Source organism: Prorops nasuta, unplaced genomic scaffold (genome assembly GCF_024137725.1).
Source record: "Prorops nasuta isolate Cenicafe-Biocafe unplaced genomic scaffold, Cenicafe_Pnas_1.2 PNAS00032, whole genome shotgun sequence".
Taxonomy (NCBI): domain Eukaryota; kingdom Metazoa; phylum Arthropoda; class Insecta; order Hymenoptera; family Bethylidae; genus Prorops; species Prorops nasuta.
The window spans coordinates 1,331,114-1,355,278 of NW_027116829.1; the positions used below are offsets into that span (position 1 = coordinate 1,331,114).

The 24,165-nt window shown below is 37.0% G+C and overlaps 4 protein-coding genes across 7 annotated transcripts; 2 read left to right on the forward strand and 2 right to left on the reverse strand.

The window, feature by feature from the left end:
- Positions 1 to 137: 137 nt before the first annotated feature.
- Positions 138 to 2,049, reverse strand: YL-1 (Vacuolar protein sorting-associated protein YL-1). Of its 2 annotated transcripts, none has more exons than XM_066742845.1 (6): positions 1,794 to 2,049; positions 1,497 to 1,717; positions 1,251 to 1,433; positions 967 to 1,180; positions 696 to 869; positions 138 to 624 (listed from the first exon to the last, which is right to left on the reverse strand). In XM_066742845.1, exons 1-6 carry the CDS (start codon positions 1,925 to 1,927, stop codon positions 393 to 395), a joined length of 1,158 nt encoding a protein of 385 aa, XP_066598942.1. In that variant the 5' UTR covers positions 1,928 to 2,049; the 3' UTR covers positions 138 to 392. The 2 variants fall into 2 exon arrangements, with proteins under 2 accessions (XP_066598942.1, XP_066598941.1); XM_066742844.1 differs by having other exon boundaries at positions 696 to 884.
- A 520-nt stretch (positions 2,050 to 2,569) lies between these two features.
- Pi3K59F (phosphatidylinositol 3-kinase 59F) lies at positions 2,570 to 7,004 on the forward strand. The gene is made up of 11 exons (XM_066743142.1): positions 2,570 to 2,626; positions 2,707 to 2,807; positions 3,124 to 3,318; positions 3,395 to 3,824; positions 3,892 to 3,987; positions 4,385 to 4,936; positions 5,019 to 5,494; positions 5,571 to 5,759; positions 5,831 to 6,006; positions 6,328 to 6,402; positions 6,491 to 7,004. Exons 2-11 carry the CDS (start codon positions 2,737 to 2,739, stop codon positions 6,889 to 6,891), a joined length of 2,661 nt encoding a protein of 886 aa, XP_066599239.1. The 5' UTR covers positions 2,570 to 2,626; positions 2,707 to 2,736; the 3' UTR covers positions 6,892 to 7,004.
- A 642-nt stretch (positions 7,005 to 7,646) lies between these two features.
- Positions 7,647 to 19,808, reverse strand: LOC136783203 (uncharacterized). Of its 3 annotated transcripts, XM_066743141.1 has the most exons (5): positions 19,008 to 19,130; positions 18,300 to 18,924; positions 18,135 to 18,211; positions 13,237 to 17,976; positions 7,647 to 13,161 (listed from the first exon to the last, which is right to left on the reverse strand). In XM_066743141.1, the coding sequence occupies exons 2-5, from the start codon at positions 18,473 to 18,475 to the stop codon at positions 9,248 to 9,250; spliced, it is 8,907 nt and encodes a 2,968-aa protein (XP_066599238.1). In that variant the 5' UTR covers positions 18,476 to 18,924; positions 19,008 to 19,130; the 3' UTR covers positions 7,647 to 9,247. The 3 variants fall into 3 exon arrangements, with proteins under 3 accessions (XP_066599238.1, XP_066599237.1, XP_066599236.1); XM_066743140.1 differs by lacking the exon at positions 19,008 to 19,130 and adding an exon at positions 19,709 to 19,808 and having other exon boundaries at positions 7,647 to 17,976; XM_066743139.1 differs by having other exon boundaries at positions 7,647 to 17,976.
- On the forward strand, positions 19,399 to 22,770 carry LOC136783205 (G kinase-anchoring protein 1-like). Its single transcript, XM_066743143.1, has 8 exons — positions 19,399 to 19,536; positions 20,305 to 20,414; positions 20,516 to 20,979; positions 21,059 to 21,124; positions 21,429 to 21,660; positions 21,738 to 21,995; positions 22,066 to 22,223; positions 22,356 to 22,770. The coding sequence occupies exons 3-8, from the start codon at positions 20,809 to 20,811 to the stop codon at positions 22,386 to 22,388; spliced, it is 918 nt and encodes a 305-aa protein (XP_066599240.1). The 5' UTR covers positions 19,399 to 19,536; positions 20,305 to 20,414; positions 20,516 to 20,808; the 3' UTR covers positions 22,389 to 22,770.
- The last annotated feature ends 1,395 nt before the right edge of the window (positions 22,771 to 24,165 follow it).

Genomic DNA, 24,165 nt, shown 5'->3' on the forward strand with positions numbered 1-24,165 from the left:
TATTTCATTTTTATTCATTTATAAGTGTGTAAATAGTTTTGGTTTTTGAATGCTATGCATTCCCTCAATGAAAACTATTACTAGCAAAGATACATAGTTTGGTTTTACTTACCAGTAAATATTTCTCTAAGTTTGCCATTATTTACAATTGAGCACAGAAATGTATTGAACAATTAATTTTAAATAATTATTATTGAATATAAGTTGCTCCTCCAACTTCTCGAGGTAGTTTGGAATGAAAAAATTAGTACAAAAAAATCACGTTCACATAAACCATCAAAAAAATTAATTGAGCTTTGGCCCTTAATGGTCTTTCCTATTAAGAAGCTAATAACTCTATAGGCTTTTCTCTGCAATCATGTCGATTGATGCTTCTGCAGAATAAAGAAGAGCTATGAACTGGTAGATACACACGCGGGTTCGAGTCTAACTGTGTTTCGGTGTAAATTTCCCTGCTGTTTTTGTTTCCATTCCAGCCAGCGCAATAATTCTGGACTCAAATTTGCGTCATTTATATCGCTTCGTGCTTCAAGCTGCTGATAATATGCTTCACGAAGTAGGCGAAACGTTTGTACATTTCTGTATGGTAAATTTGTCATGGGATCAAAATACTTTGCTGGTAATCTTTGAAAAAGAAATCATTTTTATTAGACAATACTTACTTAATGTGAAAATCACCCAATAAATACAAATACCTTGTAATGGCGCATAATGCTTTCAGAGGGGGTTGTATTGATACTGCAGATTTTTTAAATGCTTCTGAGAATAGCTGCTCATTTTCAAAAGTAATAAACGTTCTTTCATAATACTGTCCTGTTTCAGTACATTGTAAACCCAAATTGGTTTTTATTACTGTACTGTTTGATATGCTGTAATAATCATTTCTGATTAAAGATATTATAGATTACTATACTTTAAAAAGGCTGAATGCAAAATATTGTATAATTTAATACTAAATATACATACTTATCTGGCTCCATTATTTCTTCTGGAGTTTCAGATGTTACAGCTGTTTTCTCATCATCTCCTTCAACATTTATTTTTTCCTCATCTTTTTCTTGTGTTTCTGTCAACACCATTACAGGCATAGACAGTGATTGATATCTTATCATAGGTTCATTGTGACTTTTTCTTACAGTCCTTGTATTTTTCTTTTCATTTTCCAATTTCTGATATTTTTCTGCAATTCATATCTCACACTTCAACCCTATCCAATAATAGAAATAATATTATAATAAAAATGTTTTTACCTAGGGATTTTAGATTGACTTCTTCAGTCTCTAATGCTTCTTCTAATAGTTCTTCTTGAGTAGGTTTCCACGCATCATGCCTGACTGTTTTTACTTTTCTCTTCTGATCAGCTGTTCTCTCCCTTAATCTTTTCTGAGTAGCTGCAGATTTAGCAGCTGTTGATCTTCTAATTGACTTTCTTTCTGTTTAATATCAAATAAATTAAATAGTCAGAAACTTTTATAAATATAAAATTTATTTATTACCTATACTATCAATAGAAACTCTAATATGCCTCTGTGACTTTCTCTTTCTTTCTTTTGGGGTAGATATTTGTTGATTTGGTTTTGCTTTAGGTTCCTTATACGCTTTGGTTACTACACCCCTTTTCTTTTTAGGGGCTTCTTGCTCTGTGTCAGAAACAGGCTCATCGTTTTCATCAATACTGAAATCTGAATCAACTTCATCTTCCCCTTCATCCTCTTCCCTAAAAATGAAAAAATATATTACAATATCAGGATACAAGGAGAAAAAAAATACAGTACAAAACAATATTTACTAACATATAGTCATTATCCTGTTCTAATTCTTCAAAGCCACCATACGTTGTTTTATAGAAATCATCCTCTTCCTCCTCATTCAAAAGCTTAGCCATTTTACTACCTGCATTTGAACGTCTCTCTCTTGATGATGCCATGATTGCTAAGTTTTTATTGATAAGATTTATTTTAATAACAAAATAAAGTTAACAACTTTGACAATGTATACGCCATGTAGTACTACAACCAGACTACAACTTTACAAGTCGTCTACTCTACAACATTCTACAACGGCCTAACAATGAAAATGATTGGTTGGACCTTTCATCAAAGAAAGAAACACCTCATTGGCTGTGTTTTAGATGTAGTGGAACACAGGAACAGTGCCCGTGTTCAGGCACCTTAGCGCTAAGTTAGCTCTATGTTATGATTGGTCAATTTAATAATCCATTTGACCAATCGCATGTATTTTACATAGCGCTAACTTAGCGCTAAGGTGCCAGAGCACGGCCAGTGCTAATAACGGTGAGTTTCACCAACTAAATCCGGGGTTAATGTAGTATAGTTTGCGTTACATGAACTGTACTACTTTAACCACCCTTCGTTAATGCAGTATAGTTCATGTAACGCGAACTATATCACTTTAACCCTGGAGTGAGTTGGTGAAACTCACCCTAAGTTGAGCTAAGTAAAATAATCGATTTGATCGGTCGACTAATCAGCGCTTCTTGAAATCGACCAATCATATCGAGTATTTGATTTAGCGCAAACTTCCGAGGCCTACAGTCAAGTCAAGGAAGCCAAGCCAGTCCTGCCAACTGCCAACTGCCAGATTCGCCAGATTGTAAATGTAAATTGTAAGTAGAGGTAAATTGTAACCATTTGTAACAAGGGATAAAATACGAAGTATATATTGACAGATGTCTTTGATTTTTAGGATTTTTCAGAGACAACTGAACTGGCCATTATGAATGATATTAATGATAAGTTTTTATATGTGCACAGTTCATCTTTGGACGCCAGGATACAAATTAAAGTGTAAGGATAAAATATATCCTATAAATGGAACATCAATATCAGCTGATGTTGTAACAAAATTTTTGTTGAAACTCTTTTCAAGGGACGTTAGCTAATTTTAGACTTGCTATTTAATTTGAATAAGCGGATTATTATCATTTGATGTCATAATAAAATATACAAGTCATAATCCTAATAAAGCTATTACATTATTTTTTCTATAGAATATATTGTGTTATTATAGATAATTTATTTTTGAATCTTTATCGATGTAACTTTCTTACTGACAACATATTTGATTCTACTTTAATTAAACTAATTATTAATGTTTCTCTAGAGGTACATTAGAAGGGAAAAGACAGCGTCCTGAATATGATAAGCTGCTTCATGATCCCATGTTAAAATATTCAGGTTTATATGGAATTGGAGGCGGATGTGGAGACTTAGCAGCTTCTTTACAAGTATGGGCAGGTGGTAGGCCTCTGGCATTACCAGTTCATACGGCTTACAAACACTTTACTTTGCGTTGGAAGTATGTTATTTTAAAATATTTAGACAATTAAAATAAATTGCTGTTCTAGCACATTATTATATTATTAATCTTTCAGTTGGAATCAGTGGGTTACTTTACCAATATCTTACTCTGACTTACCACGGGATGCTCAATTATGTATAACTTTATATGATTGCGCTGGGCCTGGTAGACAATTACCAGTAGGAGGTACAACAATATCCTTGTTTGGAAAACACGGTGTATTTCGGCAGGGTATGCTAGACCTTCGAGTTTGGCCAGGCATGGAAGCAGATGGAAATTCACCTACAACTACACCAGGCAAAACCAAAGATCATGGAAAAGAACAAATGCAACGTTTGGCTAAACTTGCAAAAAAGCATAGAAATGGTCAATTAAGCAAAGTTGATTGGATAGACAGATTAACTTTCCGGGAGATTGAAGTCATTAATGAACGTGAAAAGAGGGCCTCTGAATACTTATATTTGATGATAGAATTTCCACAAATTACAATGGATAATATATCAGTAAGAATTAAAAATAATTTTTTGGTTTATGGAGCTTAAATAAATTAATAACCCTTCAACATTTTAGCATTCTATTTTGTTCTATGAGAAAGATGGAGATGATCTAATTTCACACAGGTTGCAGCCAGATGTTGTAACACTTCCTGATTGTGAAATATCTCAAGTGAGTTTAAATTAATGTTAAATTAGCTATTTGCTTTTATTATATTTACTGTATCATTTAGACAATAACTAAGACCTACTTAAATGATTTCAACAAGTGGCTCACGTATAGTTACTAGCTAATCTGAAGCCATACTTGTAAAGAAAGTAAGTAAAATGTTAAGATGGCTGGTTGGTGTCTATAAAGTTTTCTTTAAGCTTATCAGAATTGTGGTAAAAGATATTATAATATGCTTTGAGGAGTTATCTAAAGATTGTTTCTATAGTTTTTTTTATTTTTGTTGCTGTAAAAGCGAAGAGGTAAAGCGTGCGCAATAATATTATACTATATTTTTTTTCCATACAAAAAGAAGATTATTGTTAGTTACATGACCTATAATTTGTTTATTAATCTGCAGGAAAATTTGGTTGAGGCAAAACATCATAAACTGGCACGTAGTTTACGCAGTGGAGGAAATACAAGGGAATTGAAACCAACTTCGAATGTTCGCGATGCTTTGAATACAATTCTGGGATATCCGCCGACTACTGCATTGTCCACAGAAGAGCAAGATCTTATTTGGAAATATAGATTTTATTTATCAAATCAAAAAAAAGCTTTAACAAAATTTGTAAAGTGTGTAAATTGGAAAGTAGCTGGAGAAGAGCGTCAAGCGCTGGAAATGCTGAACTTGTGGGCGCCACCTGATCCAGAAGATGCCCTTGAATTGTTGGGACCAGCTTTCACGCATTCAGCCGTGAGGAGGTATGCGATAGGTCGACTTAATCATGCTCCAGATGATGATTTAATGTTATATCTGTTGCAATTGGTACAAGCTTTAAAATATGAAGATTTTGAAGGCATAAAAGTAGCATATCAAACGTTAATAAAGGAAAAAGAAATAGAGAGATGTGAAAAATTGGAAAGAGAACTGAAAGCTACAGATTCTTCATATATGCCCATAGCAGCAGTAAGTATTATACATTTTTAAAAATAATTTAGTATATATAATATAAAATCAATAAAAATTACATTTGCGAATATATTTGTAGTCAAACGAATCAGAATGCGAGCAATTAACGCAGAGTCAGGATACCCTCATGGACCTAGCGTCGTTTCTCATCACTCGAGCATGCCACAATTCTATGTTAGCTAATTATTTTTACTGGTATCTCTCCATTGAATGCGAAAATCAACCAGATCCAGCAATAACGGTTAAACAAGATACACGGGTTCGAGAAATGTACTTAACTGTAATGAAGATGTTTTCAACTACATTGGCACAAGGAAACACAGTCTGGCAAAAGCGCAGAGCTTTTCTGTTACGACAGAAAGTATTTATTGAACAACTGGTGGCACTTGTGAAAGCAGTTGCACGAGAAAGTGGCAATCGGAAGAAAAAAACAGACAGATTGAGAGCATTATTAACAGAGCCAGATCCAAATTTTAAACTAAACTTCTCTAATTTTGAGCCAATACCATTCCCATTGGATCCAGAAATCTGCATCAAGGGAATTATTCCTGAAAAGTAAATTATTTTTAAGTAATTTTAAGAAAAGTTGGTCGTGCCCTTTGAAACTTATACTCTGTACTTTATTTTGTAGAGCTAGTCTTTTCAAATCAGCCTTAATGCCATCGAAGCTTACTTTTCTGACGACAGAAAGCACCGAATATATTGCAATTTTCAAACATGGAGATGACTTAAGGCAAGATCAACTAATTTTACAAACAATAGCATTAATGGATAAGTTATTAAGAAGAGAAAATTTAGATTTAAAATTAACCCCTTACAGGTAACTTTTTGTTTAATTACAGTAAAATATTAAGTTTATTTGCAAGAGTGATTAAAGTTAGTATTTTTTAGAGTATTGGCGACGAGTACAAGGCATGGTTTCTTACAGTTTATTGAATCAACGACCGTAGCAGAAGTCTTGGCTAGCGAAGGCTCGATATTAAACTTTTTCAGAAAATATCATCCTTCAGAAACAAGTCCTTATGGTGTAGCAGCAGAAGTTATGGACACGTATGTCCGAAGTTGTGGTATGTTCTTGCTGTGTATATTTTTTTTGTATGAGAAAGACACAGGTGCATTGAATTTGTTCCCATAAGTAGTAAAAGAAATCTACTTACTGTCCTTCCATTATTATCATTTTGGCACATATTAAAAATATGTTGAATAAAATCAATGTTTTAAAGTAAAGAATTTATTGAACTTTGCAAAACTGTTTTTAAGTCAATCTAGTACTAACTGCATGTGTTTAAAAGCAAGCAAATCTGTTAATAATATAATGTTTGTATATAATCTGAAATTTTTTATCGTCGATGTATGTAATTTCACTACTAATATTAATAATATTTCAGCGGGCTACTGTATAATTACCTATGTATTAGGAGTTGGTGATCGTCATTTAGATAATCTGCTTTTAACAACATCAGGTAATTATCACTCATATAAATTTATATATGTTTGAATATATTATTTCTATATTATGTAGAGTTACATTTATTATATTTGTAATTATAGGGAAACTATTCCATATTGATTTTGGGTACATTTTGGGAAGAGATCCAAAACCTTTGCCCCCTCCAATGAAACTTAGCAAAGAAATGGTCGAAGCAATGGGTGGAGTAGGATCTGAACATTATCATGAATTTAGAAAGCAATGCTATACTGCATTTCTACACTTACGTCGACATGCCAATTTATTGTTAAATTTGTTTTCCTTAATGGTTGATGCTAGTGTACCGGATATAGCATTAGAACCAGACAAAGCTGTTAAAAAAGTTCAAGACAAATTGCGGTTAGATCTAAGTGATGAAGAAGCAGTGCATTATGTACAAAATTTGTTAGATTTATCAGTAACTGCCGTGATGGCAGTTTTAGTGGAGCAGCTTCACAAATTTGCACAGTACTGGAGAAAATAGGTCTAAACATTTCTATTATCATCTGAAAGACTGTATTACTTTATACACGTTTAAAATCTTATATTGTAAATATTTGACAACAGTTTATATAAATGTAATATAATTTATTATATTAATTCTTTCATCCTATTTAAATTAATAAATATTTAGTAAAAATCGTTGTTTCATTGATCCAATAATATGTAAAAAATCATAGATTTGATAGGATGTGATATTTTTTCTTGTTGAATAAAGATTCATTATGCATATAATCTGTTACGTAAATATTCATATATTTATTTCAGCATGTAGTTACAATCTTGATGTGGTGCACACGGTAGAAATAAAAATGTAATGTTGTTAGTGTTGAAAATATCAAATTGTTATCGATACATAAATTGTCGTAACGCTATTTATTTATGTCACTTCGCGTCGCTTTAGATTAGATGAAAAGGGGCAAATAGCCATTATTAAATCATTTCATCCAAGAACGATTCCATAGGAAATGTAACTATCTTTCTCGCAATATTATGTAATATTAATAAGTATATGAATTTATTATTCTTACGTGGAAGAAATTTATATATCAAAAGAATTTCAATTGTATTAGAGAATATTAACAATTCAGTCGTTCCTTGCCATTCGAGACAGGTCTTAGCCGGCCTGCTACATGTTCAAATTACACTTCAATAATATTCAAAGCGATGCAGTATTTCTTTTCCTTTCAATATCAACACAATATATACATACGTGACTATGATTAAAAAAACGCCACGAGAAATAAAAACATAGATTTATTCTTAGTAACATGAGACTATAAAGAATATAATATAATTTTTATCAGGACATCACCCAAAAATCTGCCTTGTTTGAAATATATATTGTACACAAATGCCAATAGAAAGCATGAAATGCTTGCTCATTTTGATACTTAAACAGAATTATTTGATAAATGATTAACTTTACACTCAATAAATTATACATTAATTTATTGCAATAAGTAAAACGTGATAAACAAATAATCTTGCCATGCTTCTTATTATCACACTGCAAAATTAAGTGCTATTTGACATACAGCTTAGTATAAAGAAAACGAACTTTCGTGGCCATAAAAATAGTACAAAAAATTTATATTATTTATACTTCATCCCAAATCAAGACAGATTTTGTAACAAATCTTTGCTCTTTTCGTTTACATTATCTTTTAACACACAGATTACACATATTGTCATAAAAGAAATTATATAGGCATCTTTTATTATTCATGGAGTTCTGTAAACTAACGAAATTATGAAACTAAAACTATCGAGTGCGATCCTTAATTCGTTCTGTTGTTCTTTTTTCCTTTATTTTTGTTGATTCGCTCTTTTCCTCATGAGCTTAGTCGCAACTGTCTTACTGAAGTCAAATGTAGAATAGATCTTTGAGCGAAAGAAGGCGCGTCATGCATTAATCGCGATTTTTTAATCTTCGATTGAAAGCCTAAGCGCGCGGTCATCACTCTGCTTTCCACATGCTTGTATAAAGAAAATGTGATACCTTATCAGAATTATTGTTATTCGCATTTGCCCTTTTGAACTTTCACACTTTTCGGGTATCGCGAACGAAGAATCGCTTTGCTGTAATTGAACAATGGAGTAGCAGACAAATTTTATTGTTTGCGTGTCCTGTTAAAGTTGAAAACCTTTCTCTCGGCTTTTTTTTCAGCAACGTGAATTTGAAAAATATTTAATGTCATATATAATCCACTAGCTTCCCTGCTATTCCATTGCCCCTACACGATAAAAACTTTCTCTGAAACAACTGTTCTGTTAACATATAAGAAGATTGAAAGATTAATTAATGAGCTTCCCCCCCCCCTCTCTCTCTCTCTCTATCCATCTCTTTCCCCCTCCTTTTTGCGATTTTTTTTCATATCTCATTTAGCATCATTTAAATTCTTACGAAAACGCAAAGCTTAATTCTTTAATCTATGATCGGGGAAACAAACTATTACTGCAACAAAACTAAGCTCCTCTCCATAATCTACAATGCTTATGTGTTGAATCATATGATCGGATTGCATCCGCATTTTTCATATATAATATATATAAATATATATTTTTGCCGTATATGAATTAATATTTATATATTTATATATATTTATATATATATATTTACTCATATATATGTATATAGATATATATATTTAGAGATATAAATTACCATAAGAATCTAGATTTATTCCTTATACTCTAAACCACTTACTATTTTATAATTATATATTTACATTTAAAAATAGACTGAAGCTTGTGGATGGCAGCGGACGCCAAATAGTCTGTTCCAAATTTCAAAAAGGCTCTTGTTATCGTAAAAATCCGCTATCACCTGCAAGATATTACCTCTCCATGGACCTAGTGGCTGGTACCGAGCTTTCTACAAGGTCGTGCCTTTCTATTGGCGAATTATCCAAAGGATAATCAACTGGATATCTTTCGGAATAAGTTGGGGTAGCCTCACCCTGCTGTCTTAATCTTAATTCATCCGTTCTTTCCTGATAAAAGCTTTGAGATGCTTCTGTATTCTGCGTAGAGGACTGTTCAGTTTTATCAAGGTCATCATTGGAGTAGTAACTTTGACTCGCCTCACTCTCTGGCCTGGGATCGTAGTAACTAGGACTGGTATAACTGGGCGTAGCTTCCTCCGGTGCAAAGTAACTTTGGCTAGCTTCCTGTGGGTTGCCTTCATAATAGCTAGGAGTAACCTCTTCTTGAGCATCTTCCTCGAGCCTAGAGTTGGCATCCTGATCAACGGACTCGTAATAGCTGGCTGTAACTTCTTGGTGTGCGTAATAGCTAGATGGCTCGTTCCTGTGGTCTGTACTTTCGGTGACGAAGTTTTGCGAGGAATTTTCGTCAAGCCCAGGCATCGAGATGGGCACCTCGTAAGAAGTTGACACGTTTTGCTCGACCTCTACTACCACCTGATCTTCATAGCTGGAACTTGGTACAGAATCTACATGAGTCGAAGTAATGTCAGGATTCAAATTGTAAGAGGAGGTAGGTATTTCTGGTACACCATTGTCATGAATACTGGTATGCTCTGCCCTAACCGAGGTATCAGGTATGACACTGGACGAGGCGATATTCAATTCCTCGCAAGGTGGAATTTCGTAAGAAGACGTACTTATTGCACTTTCTTGATCCTGGTCTCGCTCTTGATTTTCAGGGGTCTCAGGAACGTATGACGAGCTTGCAGTCTCGTCCTCGTTTAATCCTGAATTATTTGTCGTTATGGAGGACGTACCGATCCCATCAGCTCCGATATCGTTTGATTGCGACGGTATATTTCCTTCCTCGTTGATCTCTGCATCAGTCTCCAATTTTTCCGTAACGTTCTCCAACTTACCAACTTCGTAGCTTTGCGTGGGAAAGTTTGGATCGTCCACGGCCTCATCGACACGCTCATCCTGGCTTTGCATAATCTCATTGAACGATTGAGTGGGTGCGTTCGTATTCTCTTCAACGCAAGCATCGTACGATTGAGAAGCTTCGCTGGTTTTCGAATGCTCGAAAGATTGCGTTGGTGGTTCGGTACTCGCCGTTTCCTCGTCGATCTCCATTGGTTCGTAAGCTATAGATTGCGATGGCTCCCTGGAGTTTTCAGATTTACTAGCCGATTGACTCGGTAAATCAGCCGAGTCACCACCAGCTATTGAGATTTCAAATTGTTCGTAAGACTGTGATGGAGCCTCCAGGTTACCCTCGGTAGGAGTCTCCACCATTTGCTGCAAATCTTCGGTGATCCGAGAAGTGGATTCCTCTTGAGATGTTGGCTCGTCGGTCTGCCTCTCATTTTCATTAGGACTCGGGTAAATATTTGAAGTCTCGCTCACTTCCATGCTTTCAATTACATCCTCGGTCATACTGCTTATCGGCTGCTCCACAGGTACTACGTGCGAATCTCCTTTTTCCAAGTCAGCGTCAACAATTTCCATCGCCGAGGAAGCAGTTTCAACATTATTCACAGCATCTGCTTCCTGACATGACTCCATCGTGCTGCAGTCCTCCACCTGCATTACAGAATTCGAATCAGACGTTACCAACGCTCCATCCTCTATTATCGGCATGCTACTCGTCAATGGTTGCTCGGTTTGCACCGGCAACTCAATGTTTACAATATTTTCAGTATTGCTAACGCCATCTTCGACAACAGCTATATTTGTATTGCAATTATTAGTTTCCGTCTCTTCTTTTCCCCTGTCCTCTTCCTCCACCGTTGCCACAACGGTCTCCTCGATACTAACAGCTTTGTCCAAAGATTCGCAAGTTTCCTCGGTTGCAACCTCAACAGCTGCGATTTCTGAAGTAACCGTCACCTCCTGCGACTGTACAGTTTCCGTAGATGCTACTGGAGCCTTAGATACAAGCATCTCTGATACAGGAACGTCTACAAAATTTTCCTCCGACGTACCTACCGTAGTTACATACTGTTCTTCAACGTAGGAATCATCAATTATAGGCATAGAAGGAGTAGTTTGAGCTTGTGTCGTGTCCAAAACGATGTTATTCGGTATGGCCACAGAGTAAGTTACAGCAGAGATATTTTTACATTGAGATGCAGCTGCTTGAGAGTCCACCACGATACTCTCCTCTAAATTCGGTATAACTAAGTATTGCGTGCTTGCAGGAATCTCAGCAGATGTCGTTGCTACATTCGAGGTCTCCATGATTTCACCAATATCTGGCATGGAGCTTCCTGCTATTTGAATTTGTGCTTCACCCGTGGATGATATGTAAGAAATGCTCGGATTCGTGATGGTAATGGGCAGTTCCAGAGATGACGGGATGGTCGAGACTAGAGAGGTTGACGTCTTTTCTGATTGAATTGGTAAGTTGCTAGGTACTTCCAGAGGAGTCATGATAGGCTGGTTAAGCGTCAACGAGGTTTCCAAGACGGATGGCGATGAGATTGGTTCCGTAGGTGGTATGATGGTCGACTGCAGAATCGTCTGATTGATCAGACTAGTTTGCGTCAAACCTGTCGACATAACGCTCGTCGCTTGGCTCTCGGGTAAACTGATTTCTTGCTGGAAATCTGTATTTGCCAGAGCTGCTGCTAGAATATCTTGGTTGGAGGTTTGTATTATTTCAGTAGCAGGGAAACTCTCTGCCATGACTGTCTGGCTTGGCTCGCTGATACCAGTTTGGACGTTCGACATACCATTGTCGAACTGCAGAACTATGTTATCCAGAGTACCAGCTTCGCCCAGTGAACTGGGATCTATGTACAATGTTCTAGTGCCATCCGGATTCTGGGTAGTACCTTCCAGAGACATCAGAGTATTATTGTCCAGTGGCTGTATTTGTCCTTGTTCATCGATTGTCACCAATACGTATGTTTGCGTTCCATCGCTGCTCTCCGTTGGCAGCGCCATAATCTGAGGCTGAGTTGCTACCTTTGGCTCTTCCACTTTTCCCACCTCTGTCTTTTCAATGATTGAAGCTACTTTAGGCTGCTCTTTCTTCACAGTTTCCTCAGGAACTGCAATCGTTTCCGATACCCTGCGTGGCTCGATAGGCTCCAGAGGAGGTAATGGCATACTTGTAGGTAAATTAGTGTTAACGGATGCCATAGCAATGGAATTCAGCGCTGCACTCAAGACATTCTTTTGCTGAGTGCTGCCCTTGATCACCTGAGTTTTCGCTATTGGTTTGTTCGCTGTACCAGTCAAGATTTGCTTCTGCTGTGTCAATATTTTTGGCGACGACGACGGGGATGATTTAATTTGTCGTGATTGGATACTTTGAACGGTTGAGACTACCGGCTCTTGTATCTTTTGAACCACAATTTTTTGCTGAGCCTTCGATTGACGTCCGCGTGACGCCACGACTTTCTGGACAGACGGTGAGGATACAACCTTTCCTTTTTGCTGAACAACAGTTTGCTGTGTCATAGTCTGAGCCGTAGCCGCTCGCACAGGGCTACCCTGCTGCACTATCGTTTGCTTGAGAAGCTTCTTTGTCGGTGGAGTCGTTGTCTTTGGACCAGGCGCAGTATTCTGGAAAACTAAAGTACCACCAGATTTCACAGCTGCCCCTGGGGTTGCTCTAGCTTGCACAGTGGGTGACGATGATTTTGGAGATTTTTGTAGTACCGGTAATTGCACCTTTTGCTGTACATTCTGGTATTGCACCTTGGCACTCTTTACAGGGCTTTTGGCAGCAATAGCTTTTACTTGCTGACCTGTGATTGGCGTTAGTACGGTACCTTTTGGCCCTACGATACTCTGTGTTGTTAAAATTGTTTTGCCTGAAATGGGTTGTGAGATTGGCGTTAATATAGTTTTTTGACCTCCTAAATTTTGAGGCGATAATAGAGTAGCACCTTTGGTAACTAACGCTTTTGACCCAATAATAGTTTTTCCACTTAACGCACTTATTGGAGTGTATATACCACCTTTCGTCAAGATCCCTTGCGAAACTGTACCCAATAAGGTCGTTTTTCCGCTCATACTACCTGTGATAGGCGTCAATACTCCTTTTGACGTTATGATTCCTTGGGTATTGATAATCTTATGTCCAGCAGGCAGCTTGGACGTCGTCGGTGACCCAACATCGCTTTTTGGCGCGATCATAGCTTTTGACGTTATTATTTGACCTTGTGGACTTATAGGACAATATATCTGTCCTTTGCTAGTCACGATTTTCTGTACTTTACCTCCCAGAGTCTTCGTGATGTTCAAGGGTAGCATCTTACTCTGACCAGATTGGTTTAAAATGACTACTTTACCACCTTGCTGAACAACCTGTACATTTCCTGTAGTTTTAGCTCCTGGAATAGCAATCTTTTGAGGTGGACTAGATTTTCCTTGAACACTGTATCTCAACTGCTGACCTCCTGCAGTAACCACCACATACTTTCCAGGTGGGTTCTTTTGGATCAACAGAGGTGACGTTTTGGCCACTGGCTGAGTGTTCTGAAACTTGAGCCCTTTAACGCCACCAGTGAGGGGCGGCACGATTGTTTTGATACTCGTAATCGTAGGCTTTGCTTTACTTTTATTCTTTAAAATAGCTGGCGTTCCACTTTTCTTTTTGGGTGACGTCACTAATTCCACTTGACTATGCTGTGCTTGATTGGTCGTTGCTATTTGCGGCGCGGGGGTGAGCGAAATTGAACTGGATGCGGGAATAATCGACGAGATGACTACTGGCATCTGTTCAATAGCTTCTGGCGTTAGTACATCTTCGCTCAAAACAAATGGCATTGAATTGATGTCTAAGTCCATATCGGCTAAACTTTGAGAGCTCTGCTGAATATACTTCTCAGTCACAGTCGCCGTCGTGAGCGTTTGAGGCGCTTGAATGTTCAACTTCTCGTTTTGGACTTCCAGTATTTGAGTTGCCACATCCACGTCTCCAGCTTTTAAAACTTGTAGCTTTTTAGTCAACGTTATGGTCGGACTATTAAGCCTTGCAGTGACATTCGATTTACTGTTCGACCCTACTCGCTCCACTTTCATCATTTTAGAGCGAGGACTTCCTTTCTTTGCGGAATCTTGCTCCAATTTGTGTTTTACACCTTTGGCTGGTAGCTTATCCAATAACTTGGTTTTCAAGATTTGCATGGGCTCTTTCAAAGTTACACTTTCAATGATTCTTGGCATTTCGCGCTTTTTCACGGGTACATTTATATCGCACGATGGTGAAGCTGCTGACACAGATGCTTTGGGAGGCTCGTCAATTTTTGGTACGTCGATACTAATTGCTTTAACGCAGTCCCCAACTGCAAGGCTTTTGCTTTCAGGCTGGAATGGCGAGACGGCGCTTTCTACAGTGGCGATAGTACTAGGGTCAATTTCAATGTTTTCCTCCACTACAACCTCAACCCCTTCATACCCTCCTAATAATGAAATATTCGATACACTCTCTTCTATTTGCATCGAAACATTTTCAGACCCTACAGTTTCTTCTGTACTTTCACTTTGTGATTCCTGAGAGGTTGATTCAATTTCATCAGCCTTCTTTTTTCCTATAACGTTTTTACCTTTTTTAGCTTTCCCAATAATTGCCTCTATTTCCTCTTGAGACATTTTCTTCTTGTCCATATGTAAAGTTTTGAGGAAAGCTTCTTGAAACGTATTCACAGACTTCTCATCCTGCCCTTCCTTGTCTTTTTTCAGCTTAGCACCAGTTTCGGGAGTAAACTTTCCCTTGTATCTCGTTGTCATCGGGCTTCGCTTGGACAGCAAATCTTCGCTTTGTTCCTGAGTTTCAATCACAGTCTTAGGAATAGCTTCTTTATCGAGGGATTCGGTTTTCATCTCAATAATTTGTTCTGCCTGCGGTGCTGCATCGGTTATTACAGTGCTAGACTTGTCTTTCTCTGACAAGTCTGCAGTAGCTTTAACTTCAGCAGTATCGTTTACAAAAAAATCAATTTGCGACAACTCAAACTTCTTTATCTGGGATTTTTTCGGTGGTAGCATTTCAACCTTGCATGGTTCGGTCATGCGTTGAACTTCTACATCTTTTTCAGCTATCTTCAATGGCTTGTCCTCGCTATGGGTTGATACCTCCTCGGTAATACCGTTCTTCTCTATTTCCTCTTTCTCTACCAACGATCCATCCGCTTTATTACCCGATGGTAATTCTATTACTCCCTCAGACTCCTCGAACTCGTCGTCGGTGTCATGGGAACGTCTGCCTACGATCAATCTTTCCTCCAGTCCTACGAATTTTTTCCCTTTTATTTTATTTCTGTGGATTTTCGACAAGTCACCGTCATCCGCGCTTCCCAAAAACTGATCGGATAACTCCAATTCCAAATCTTGAATCTGATCCTTTAATTCTAGTTTTTTCTTGTGTCCTGGCTTTCTACCTCGTCTACCACGGCCTCGTGGCTTCTCGGATGGCCTGTCATCGCTTTCTGAAAGGCTTTCATCGGTCTTTAAGGATTTTTGATCGGAACTTTGAACATAAATGTCCGATTCTAAATATTTCTTATTTGGTTTACGTTTTCTTCCAGTATACGAACGTTCGGTGTCTGATTCGGAAGTCTTTCTTTCGGTTTCCATAGCTTCCAGTATTCTAGGACTTTTCAAGCTAATATCATTTTTGTTAGGGACAGTAGATGTTGTTCCAAAATTTTTCCTTGGCCTTCCTCTCCGTCTTTTTACCAGCCTTTGATTGTCTTTATCCGAATTGCTTAAAGAAACATTTGAGATCATATCGATATCAGACGCTTCGCTTTGTTCTGGAACTGACTCAGAAACGGTTTCGTCTTCTGTTTCGGTAGTCAAATTTTCCGACAAAGTATCATCTGTTTCTTTTAACAGTCTGTCATTGCTTTTGATAGTTTGTTTAGTAGCCACAGTCTTTGATTTGTCTATTACGATCCCCGATATTTTTTCCGTTTCATCAGCTTTATCTGTAGCTTTAGCATCCACCGCAGGATCTTCTTGTTGAGTTTTTGGAGTTTGATCTTCCTCGTCCTCTTCACGCTCAACTTCAAATATTTCTACGATTTCTAGCTCAGTTTCACAAATTTTACTGCCAGCTTTTTCCTCCTTTTTTGGCAAAACTTTTTCTTCCTTTCTTGGAGATGCCTTTTCTTCCTTTCTTGGGGATGCCTTTTCTTCCTTTCTTGGGGATGCCTTTTCTTCCTTTCTTGGGGATGCCTTTTCTTCCTTTCTTGGGGATGCTCTTTCTTCTTTTCTTGGAGATGCTCTTTCTTCCTTTCTTGGAGATGCTCTCCCTTCCTTGCTTGGGGATGTTCTTTCTTCCTTTCTTGGTGATGCTTTTCCTTCATTTGCACCCTTCTTCCCAGCTTGATTAGTTCCCTCATTACTTTTCTCCAATAATTTATTCTCTTGCATTTCTCGTTTATGGCTGTCTATCGCTTGTAATAATTCAGTATCCGTTATTACATCGTTCTTTCCAATTATCTCTCGCTCTTGTTGCTCGCTCAGATCATTTTTACTTTCACTTTGAGCTTTTTCAGCCTCCTTCTCCTGCTCAGTCTTCAAAGCCTGGCTTTTTTCGAACTCCCTTATCATCTCTTTTTTCAAGGACAAATTCTTTTCACCGAAAACTCGAGGGATTTTTCTGACAGGTGGTATCGATGGCTCTGGCACATCGTCCTCGTCAAAATCAAAACATGCTAAACGTGATTTCTTGTCATCCTTATCAGTTTTTGTTTCGGTATCAAGGCTGGCGTTCTCTTTTTCCTTCTTTGATTTGCTTAAATCATTTTTTAAATAGCCAGATTCGTTACTTTTTGAATCATTCATACCACGAAGCAGCGAGTCGGTTTCTTTTAAAAGTCTCTCCGTTTCTGCAAGAATTCCACTACCATCTGCATCTTTGCTACTCTCATCATCGTCCTTTATATCTTTCTTCAACGGACTCGATAAGGAGCTATTGTCAACAGATGTATCCATATTAACATCATCATCAGATTCATCCTCCCAATCTGCAAGCAACTTTTCACGCAACTCAGGATCAGTTTTCTTTTTCTTACTAGTCTTTTCAAGCTGTCTAACTTGTTTTCTTTTACCCGATTCATTCCTATTTTCGCTCTTGTTTCTACCGGAGCTATTCTTTTCTCTCCTGACGTATTTTCTTTTTGGTGTGCTTGGGTCAGATACCCTTCCTCTGGTTTGTGAGTACGTCTTCACTTTTGACCGTGCCATTGGACTATTATCTCCAGATCTATGACTCTTAATATGGCAAATGATTACGTTAACTCGAGATGCGGTAAAATTACACAAGTGGCACGGATACTGCGGTGATGATGAATTATTTGGCGTCGATGGCAAACTACTAGGTTGTTGGCGAATTCGAACTTCATGGTCGCTTTCACCACGTTGAAATCGAGGGTGCGTGATTCTTCGCACGAGTTCTGAGCCTTCGCTGCGTCGGTGCATGTCGTCGCGGTCCTTCTTTTTCTTCGGAATTTTCTTCTCCCCAAATAATGAAGATATATCTGGCTTTTCTTCTGGATTGAATCTGTCATCATTCAAAATATCTGGATCTCCACCTGTTAACTTTTCTGCCATTTCTACGTCACCAGGAAATTTGTCCATATAGCTGGTACCATCTTTGCTTTTACTTCTAAATTTATCTGTAAAATATTCTAGTGTTAATATAATGTTTTATAATTGGTCATGATATGTGAATGAGCGATACATATTAGTTCAAAAGCTATAAAAATAAAATGCAGTATAAATTATAAGTATATATATAATAATAGTGTGTGTACTTCTCAAGAGGAATACATACCTAAGCCTTTCTTAATAAATTCCTCTTTAAGAGAACAGTTATATTTATAAATTTGTTGATAGCTTTTCACAAATTCACTGAAAATAGAAATTGGAAAAATTACACCTTGCCCATCAGTTGCACTACTAATGGATAAAAATTGCTCTAATTGAAATAATAACTCACTAAGTATCTTCTTGAAAAAATTTCACAGCTGCGATAAGTGGTTTCTTTTGAAATTCACGCTGAATGTCTTCTGGTAAATTTTCAAATCCAGTGACTTTTCCCGGCCACCAAAAAGCACCCAGCTTCACCCAAACAATATCTCCATCCGGATATTCGATTTCTGTCTGATCACACATCTTTGCAATAGCCTTAGACTGATTATGCAAATAGCTGAATTTTACAAGTCATAGATGAACTTCATGCAACATTCCTCAGATGATACAAAAATGCTGCCAATGTAGCGTAAAGCTTACATAAGGCTGAGTATATTTCTGATGTCCAACAGAATCAACTATAAATATACTTTCAAAACAAAAGCACAAGAAAAACATGAAAATTTAAAATGCTATAGCAAGATTGATACTATACTATCAGTCAATAAAGGTACAATGTTTTTTAATTTGCACCACTGATCGGATATAACTATTAATCGTTGAACAGAGCTCTTGCATTAGTAATGCCAGAATAAACTGGCAAGACAGAGGTAAGTTTACGATTGACCAGGCTCCTTCAGATCTTCAAACATTTCAATGGATAAAAACTTCTGGGTAGAACTTCACCTTCACTCGTCAGGCTCTAACGTACCCTGTTGGAAGAAAGAAATAAATTAGCAAAAGTATAACAGTAGAATCCAATGGAGTAAGAGACAGCAAGTGGATGGGTATGTACCATTTGGGAGATATAATAGAAATATCACAACATTAGATAGGAGAACTACGACAATTTGATTGGTATTGTGTTCGCGGGAAAAGAGGGGCAAGCGTCACTGGTCGTATTATGCAGTAGTCTTTTAATGAAGTTGATTTGAATGCCGACAGCGGAGAGTGTGGGCCACGTCGGGCATATTAGTCCAAGAACTGGCTGTTTTGGCCGTTGCAGCGTTACACAAGAAGACTGTTGTTAGATTGCCCTCGGCCAAATTCGCTTAAATCGCTTAAAATCGTTGAAATCGCCAGAATCGAGATGGCAAAGCAGCGTCCCAGGAAGGAGAGGACGAAGTGTGAGGGGGCAGGCAGGGCCCAGGGCGCACCAGGAGGCTTGGACCGCTTGGACGGGGCAGCGATTATCAAGCAGGCAGACACCACGCGCACATGGAACGATGTGTCGCCAAAACTCCAAGCCAACCCCGATTCCCAAATCTAAACGACACTCGACCGACCAACTCAACACTTTACGCTCACCATCCTATAATCTTACGGTACGACGTACGTAGTACATACATACATGTTTCGTTTCGGTTCGGTTCGGACACAGACTTCGGGTTCAGTTCGGGTTCTCGGATACTTCGGATGTTTCGCTTTCCCGACGTGCAACGGGGCGCCTTTACTATGGATAGTACGGATACATAGATACCTTCCTCTCTCTCTTACCCTTTTTGCTGCTCTACTCTTTTAATGCTGCACACCAATCGCGTTCAGATTTTATTCCTTCTCTCTCTTTTTCTTTCTTGCTTACACTCCCCTGTTTTCGCCATTTGCTATTCGAGAATCCCGATATTTCACGCCATTCCTGCCAACATAGATCTGTGTACATACACAACAACCAACGCGCGCATCCCTTCTCTCGCTCTCTCTCTCTTTTGTCCTACGCAACTATATATTGGCGGGAAATCATTTTTTCCTGTAAGAAAGCTTTCAGAAAATTTAACACATACACAAACACATTTCTATATCCTATTAGAATTTTTTCCGATGATCGATGAATTTTTCATTAACATACTTGTACATTTACTAAATAAGAAAGAAACTCTCACGAACGAATGCACGAAAGTGACGACGATTTTGGTTTGCCGTGAATAGAATTGGCAACACTGTGTCACCGGGCGGGTTTGGGGGCATTTGGTTACAATATTTACCGACAGATGGCGGGCAGAGTTCTGTTTGTCTAGAGTTTGTCGAATTTTCGGAAGGGATCGGTAGTTTTCGGTAATCATCGGCTTTTTACACAGGTCTTTTATATTTTCCAGGTATGTGTTACCCGTGACAATGTATGTGTTACGTCGATGAAACACTCGGGTTTAAGTGTATTGGTAGCATTGGTGTAAGCAACTTGCATTAAACCGAGCATTCCGTACTTGTATGTATTTATTCATTTTACTGTATTAGCCAATATACCGTTGCATGACGACGTTTTTCGTCTTTAACCGAATGTATAATACGCTATTGTTGACTTCCCAGGTAAGAATACGAAGACTCACGCCGGCCGGATTTCATTTCACTTGCTGCGAATTGGCACCCAAAGAGACGTGTCTCCCTTTGACACATTTGTCAATTTGAAAGAAGGTCGTCGTTTCACACGTGATTATAAAGCTTATCTACCGGCTTTCTTATCCATCAGCGAACCATTACTATTGCTTACTGACCTGACCCAACATTGGGTGATAGATCCTCCTTAATAATAACCGTTCAATCATTCATAGACGAATCATCGTGCACAGATCATTCTCAGTGTTTAATTTTAATTCGTAAAAATGGCAACTTCCGTACCATCCAGATTCGCTGTTCTTAGTATCGACGATGACGATTTCAAGCCCAAGAAACCACCAAAGACAAATCCTACCAATAAAAGTGGGCAAAAGAACAAGAGTGATAAGACTAAGCAGCAACAGCCTAAGAAAGATGAAAAAAAAAAACAGAACAAGGTTTATTCCTTTTTTCTTTAAATATAGTTCTCAGATATCAACTTTATTCACATGTTTGAATTTAATCAATAAATTTCAGAGCAAGAAGAAGAAAGCTTCTAATGATGATCAACAATGGGAGCAATGGAAGCAAAAAGATTCAATGGTAAGGACTCATTACAATTTTTAAAATGCATTGATAAAAATTGATGATCAAATGATTTAAAGCTAGATCTTTTATAGAACATGCAATGTATTTCTTGTAAAACATTGTATAATCGGACTTATTTATTATAGGGGACTAAGTGCAGAGTAGCGTTTAGTCCTAAGGCTGGAAGAGGTTTTTTTTAAACTTTGAGAGAGAAATTAAATTTTGTTAGAGCATAAATCATTAAATCTGAGATTTTGTTTCAGTAGGGACATATTTATAAGTCTTGTGTGTTATCACGTCGAATTGTGATTTCCTTAAGGCTGTTGAAGAAACCTATGAGCAAGATATGCATCAAGCCATTTTGCTGTCAACATTAGCATACGAGAAGCAAGTACAGGTTGCAGCAAAGATAGAAAAAGAAAAAGAGCAAGATTCAAGTAAAAAATCTGGGAAGAAATCCAAAAAAACCACTATTTCATTGGAAGAGTTTAATAACAGGGGATCGACCCAACCTCAACCAGTCCAAGCATTAACATTGGAATCTAAAACTAGTAAATTTAAACAGATATCAATTCTTTAATGAAAATACATGAAATTGATTATATTAATTTAATTAATTCTTTTGCAGAAGAAGACCCAGCATTTTTTGAAAGGGTTGAGAAAGAAGTTGAAGAAGAGATTATTAAGGGTAAAGAAAAGGATATATTAAAAGCTAGATTTAGTAAAATTGATGATGACATTACGTCTGCACAACTGAGAGTAGAAGTTGAAAAACGGGATGAAATTATAAGTCAGTTAAGAGGTGAAGTTGAGACACTAAAAGATGAGCTTACACAAGTGAAGAAAAGAAACAAAAAACTATACGAGATATTATCTCATGGAGAAAGTAAGATATGGCTATCATTTTTCATTTTAGATATTTTTTCTTTATTCTATATTTCCATATTGAATTACAGTGAAAGACAAAGCATCAGTATTAGCCGAAGTAGCAAAATTGCGCGATATTCGCGACGAACTTACATCAGAGGTAGCTTCACTACATGCCCAACTAGAACAAGAAAGATCAAAAACCCGTGCATCTAGTGCAGATGATAAGAAAACATCAAAGCAAACGGTAACATGTTAAGCGTTCCTTTAAATGTAAATAATTAACAATTTTCATTGAATATTTACCGTTATCCTTACCTGAGAAAAAGATTGAAATTTAGTTCAAGGCATTGATTCTCATATCACGTTTGTTTTTCAGAACAAAAAGCGACCAGCCAGTGAGAATGCCTAAGCAAATGGAATAAAAAGTCCGTCTGTAAGAATACGTTAATGATGTTTATTATTAAACTATTGTATTGATCTCCTTCGTTAAAAATGAATTCAAATCATGATTTTGTTCATAAGTTGAAGTTTTTATATCCTTATAAATCATACTAAAAAAAAAATATGTAAGCTATTTTTCTTATATCTTCATAAGAGTCTGCTTACACATGTTAATAAGATTAATTACTGAATGATATTATAATATATATGTATACTATATATACTAATTAAGCAGATAAAAACTGCTCTTCCGTAAATGTTTTACGTGTATAAAGAGGCTTTATCTTCAAGAATTTCTAAAAGCCCCTTATTGTTTAAAATATTTTGTAATAAACATATTCTACTTGTGATACGTTTAATAATTATCCGTGCGGTGTTAATTTCCACTGGAATCAATTGAGTTTCACGGATTGCCAAAATGTCAATGTTTTCTGGTTATTACTAGCAGTCGATCAAGATGTATCGTTCTTGAATTGACTATAAGTTTGTCACTTTTAGCAATAGATTTCCGTACTTTGTATATAATATTTGCCCTTAAGTTTTGACGAAAACTGATACCGTAAAATTGTGGATAGTACAGCCAAAACGAAAAAACTTCGTGTCATACGTAAGATAAATTTTTAATCCATTCATTTGTTAAGCTAAGTCTTGCTAAGTAATGGCTTTTTTCCAAGATTATGCGCAATGCAGCCAAATGAATTTTTCAGTATCTTTTTTATTAGCAATGTTCCTGTACCAATTCTCTACCTTTTCAGCCATTTCCATCGGCTGACCATTCGCAAAGCGTTAAGCCTCATCCGGATTATACCTGCGGTCGTGCATTTTTATGGAAATTTTTTGTCCGTTTTCCTGCCTCGCGCTTTTTTAGTATCTCCAGTCTCTTCATCTCATAGCTTGATATATCGCTCCATCCCTATTTCCAATCTTTTCCCTCATCCTGAATTGTTTACTTTTATAAAAAAATTTCAACATTTATAAATAAAAGCTAGGAAATAGCAAAAGACGTTATTCATTGATCCAAGCAACTAAATTCCAATCCTAAGTTATATTCAAGATTTCATTTAAATAATAATTTTAAAAATTGGATGAGTGTGATATTTCTTAAAAGCTAATTTTCATTTTTATTTTATTTCAGTAGATATTGTGCGAAGAGGAAAAGGGGACATTGCAAATATAGAATAATTAAGATTGTTTATTTGGTTCAGTATGAGACATCTTGATAGAAATGTGGAGACGATCGATACGTCAGTTTAATTTTCATTCGGTATTGGTGTAAAAGAGAGGACTAGGGAAGTCGCCTATTCAGCTTTTCACTGGGATCTTGACCAATAAAAGGAGCATTAGCGCTAAGTGGATGCTTCGCCTACTTGGTCATAGTCCTGTTTGTTACAAGAGCGAGGGATGGAAAGTATTAGGGGTAACTTCAGTGAAGATTCCGTTCTCCAATGGCGGAACTGATCTCCATTCAACATTCATCGTTTCAACACTGTATCAAACGAATGATAGAGTGCAGTAATGATCGCTGTAACTTGTTAAATAAAATGAAATAAATATTAACAAATACATATGGAATTAAAAAATTTTAAGTCAATCTATTCGATGATTTTTGTAATATTTATTGGAAATAAATTGAGATAATCTTATAAGGATAAAATAATGTAATTGTTGTAAGAATTATCAATACTCCTGATATATAGAAAATGATTGTCGATATAACCATACGGCAAGGAACGAAATTGATAATT

What these genes read in the sequence shown, in the direction of transcription:
- YL-1 (XM_066742844.1), bottom strand. Translation starts at nt 1,927, where the DNA reads ATGGCATCATCAAGAGAGAGACGTTCAAATGCAGGTAGTAAAATGGCT. An exon ending in GAACAGGATAATGACTATAT is followed by an intron (nt 1,718 to 1,793) that starts GTTAGTAAATAT and finishes TTTCATTTTTAG; the next exon opens with GGAAGAGGATGAAGGGGAAG. An exon ending in GCATTATGCGCCATTACAAG is followed by an intron (nt 625 to 695) that starts GTATTTGTATTT and finishes TCTTTTTCAAAG; the next exon opens with ATTACCAGCAAAGTATTTTG.
- Pi3K59F (XM_066743142.1), top strand. Translation starts at nt 2,737, where the DNA reads ATGAATGATATTAATGATAAGTTTTTATATGTGCACAGTTCATCTTTG. An exon ending in CATATATGCCCATAGCAGCA is followed by an intron (nt 4,937 to 5,018) that starts GTAAGTATTATA and finishes ATATATTTGTAG; the next exon opens with TCAAACGAATCAGAATGCGA. An exon ending in CACGTATGTCCGAAGTTGTG is followed by an intron (nt 6,007 to 6,327) that starts GTATGTTCTTGC and finishes ATAATATTTCAG; the next exon opens with CGGGCTACTGTATAATTACC.
- LOC136783203 (XM_066743140.1), bottom strand. Translation starts at nt 18,475, where the DNA reads ATGTGTGATCAGACAGAAATCGAATATCCGGATGGAGATATTGTTTGG. An exon ending in TTTTTTCAAGAAGATACTTA is followed by an intron (nt 18,212 to 18,299) that starts GTGAGTTATTAT and finishes TTCTATTTTCAG; the next exon opens with TGAATTTGTGAAAAGCTATC. An exon ending in ATTTATTAAGAAAGGCTTAG is followed by an intron (nt 17,977 to 18,134) that starts GTATGTATTCCT and finishes AATATTTTACAG; the next exon opens with ATAAATTTAGAAGTAAAAGC.
- LOC136783205 (XM_066743143.1), top strand. Translation starts at nt 20,809, where the DNA reads ATGGCAACTTCCGTACCATCCAGATTCGCTGTTCTTAGTATCGACGAT. An exon ending in AAAAAAAAAAACAGAACAAG is followed by an intron (nt 20,980 to 21,058) that starts GTTTATTCCTTT and finishes AATAAATTTCAG; the next exon opens with AGCAAGAAGAAGAAAGCTTC. An exon ending in GGAAGCAAAAAGATTCAATG is followed by an intron (nt 21,125 to 21,428) that starts GTAAGGACTCAT and finishes GATTTCCTTAAG; the next exon opens with GCTGTTGAAGAAACCTATGA.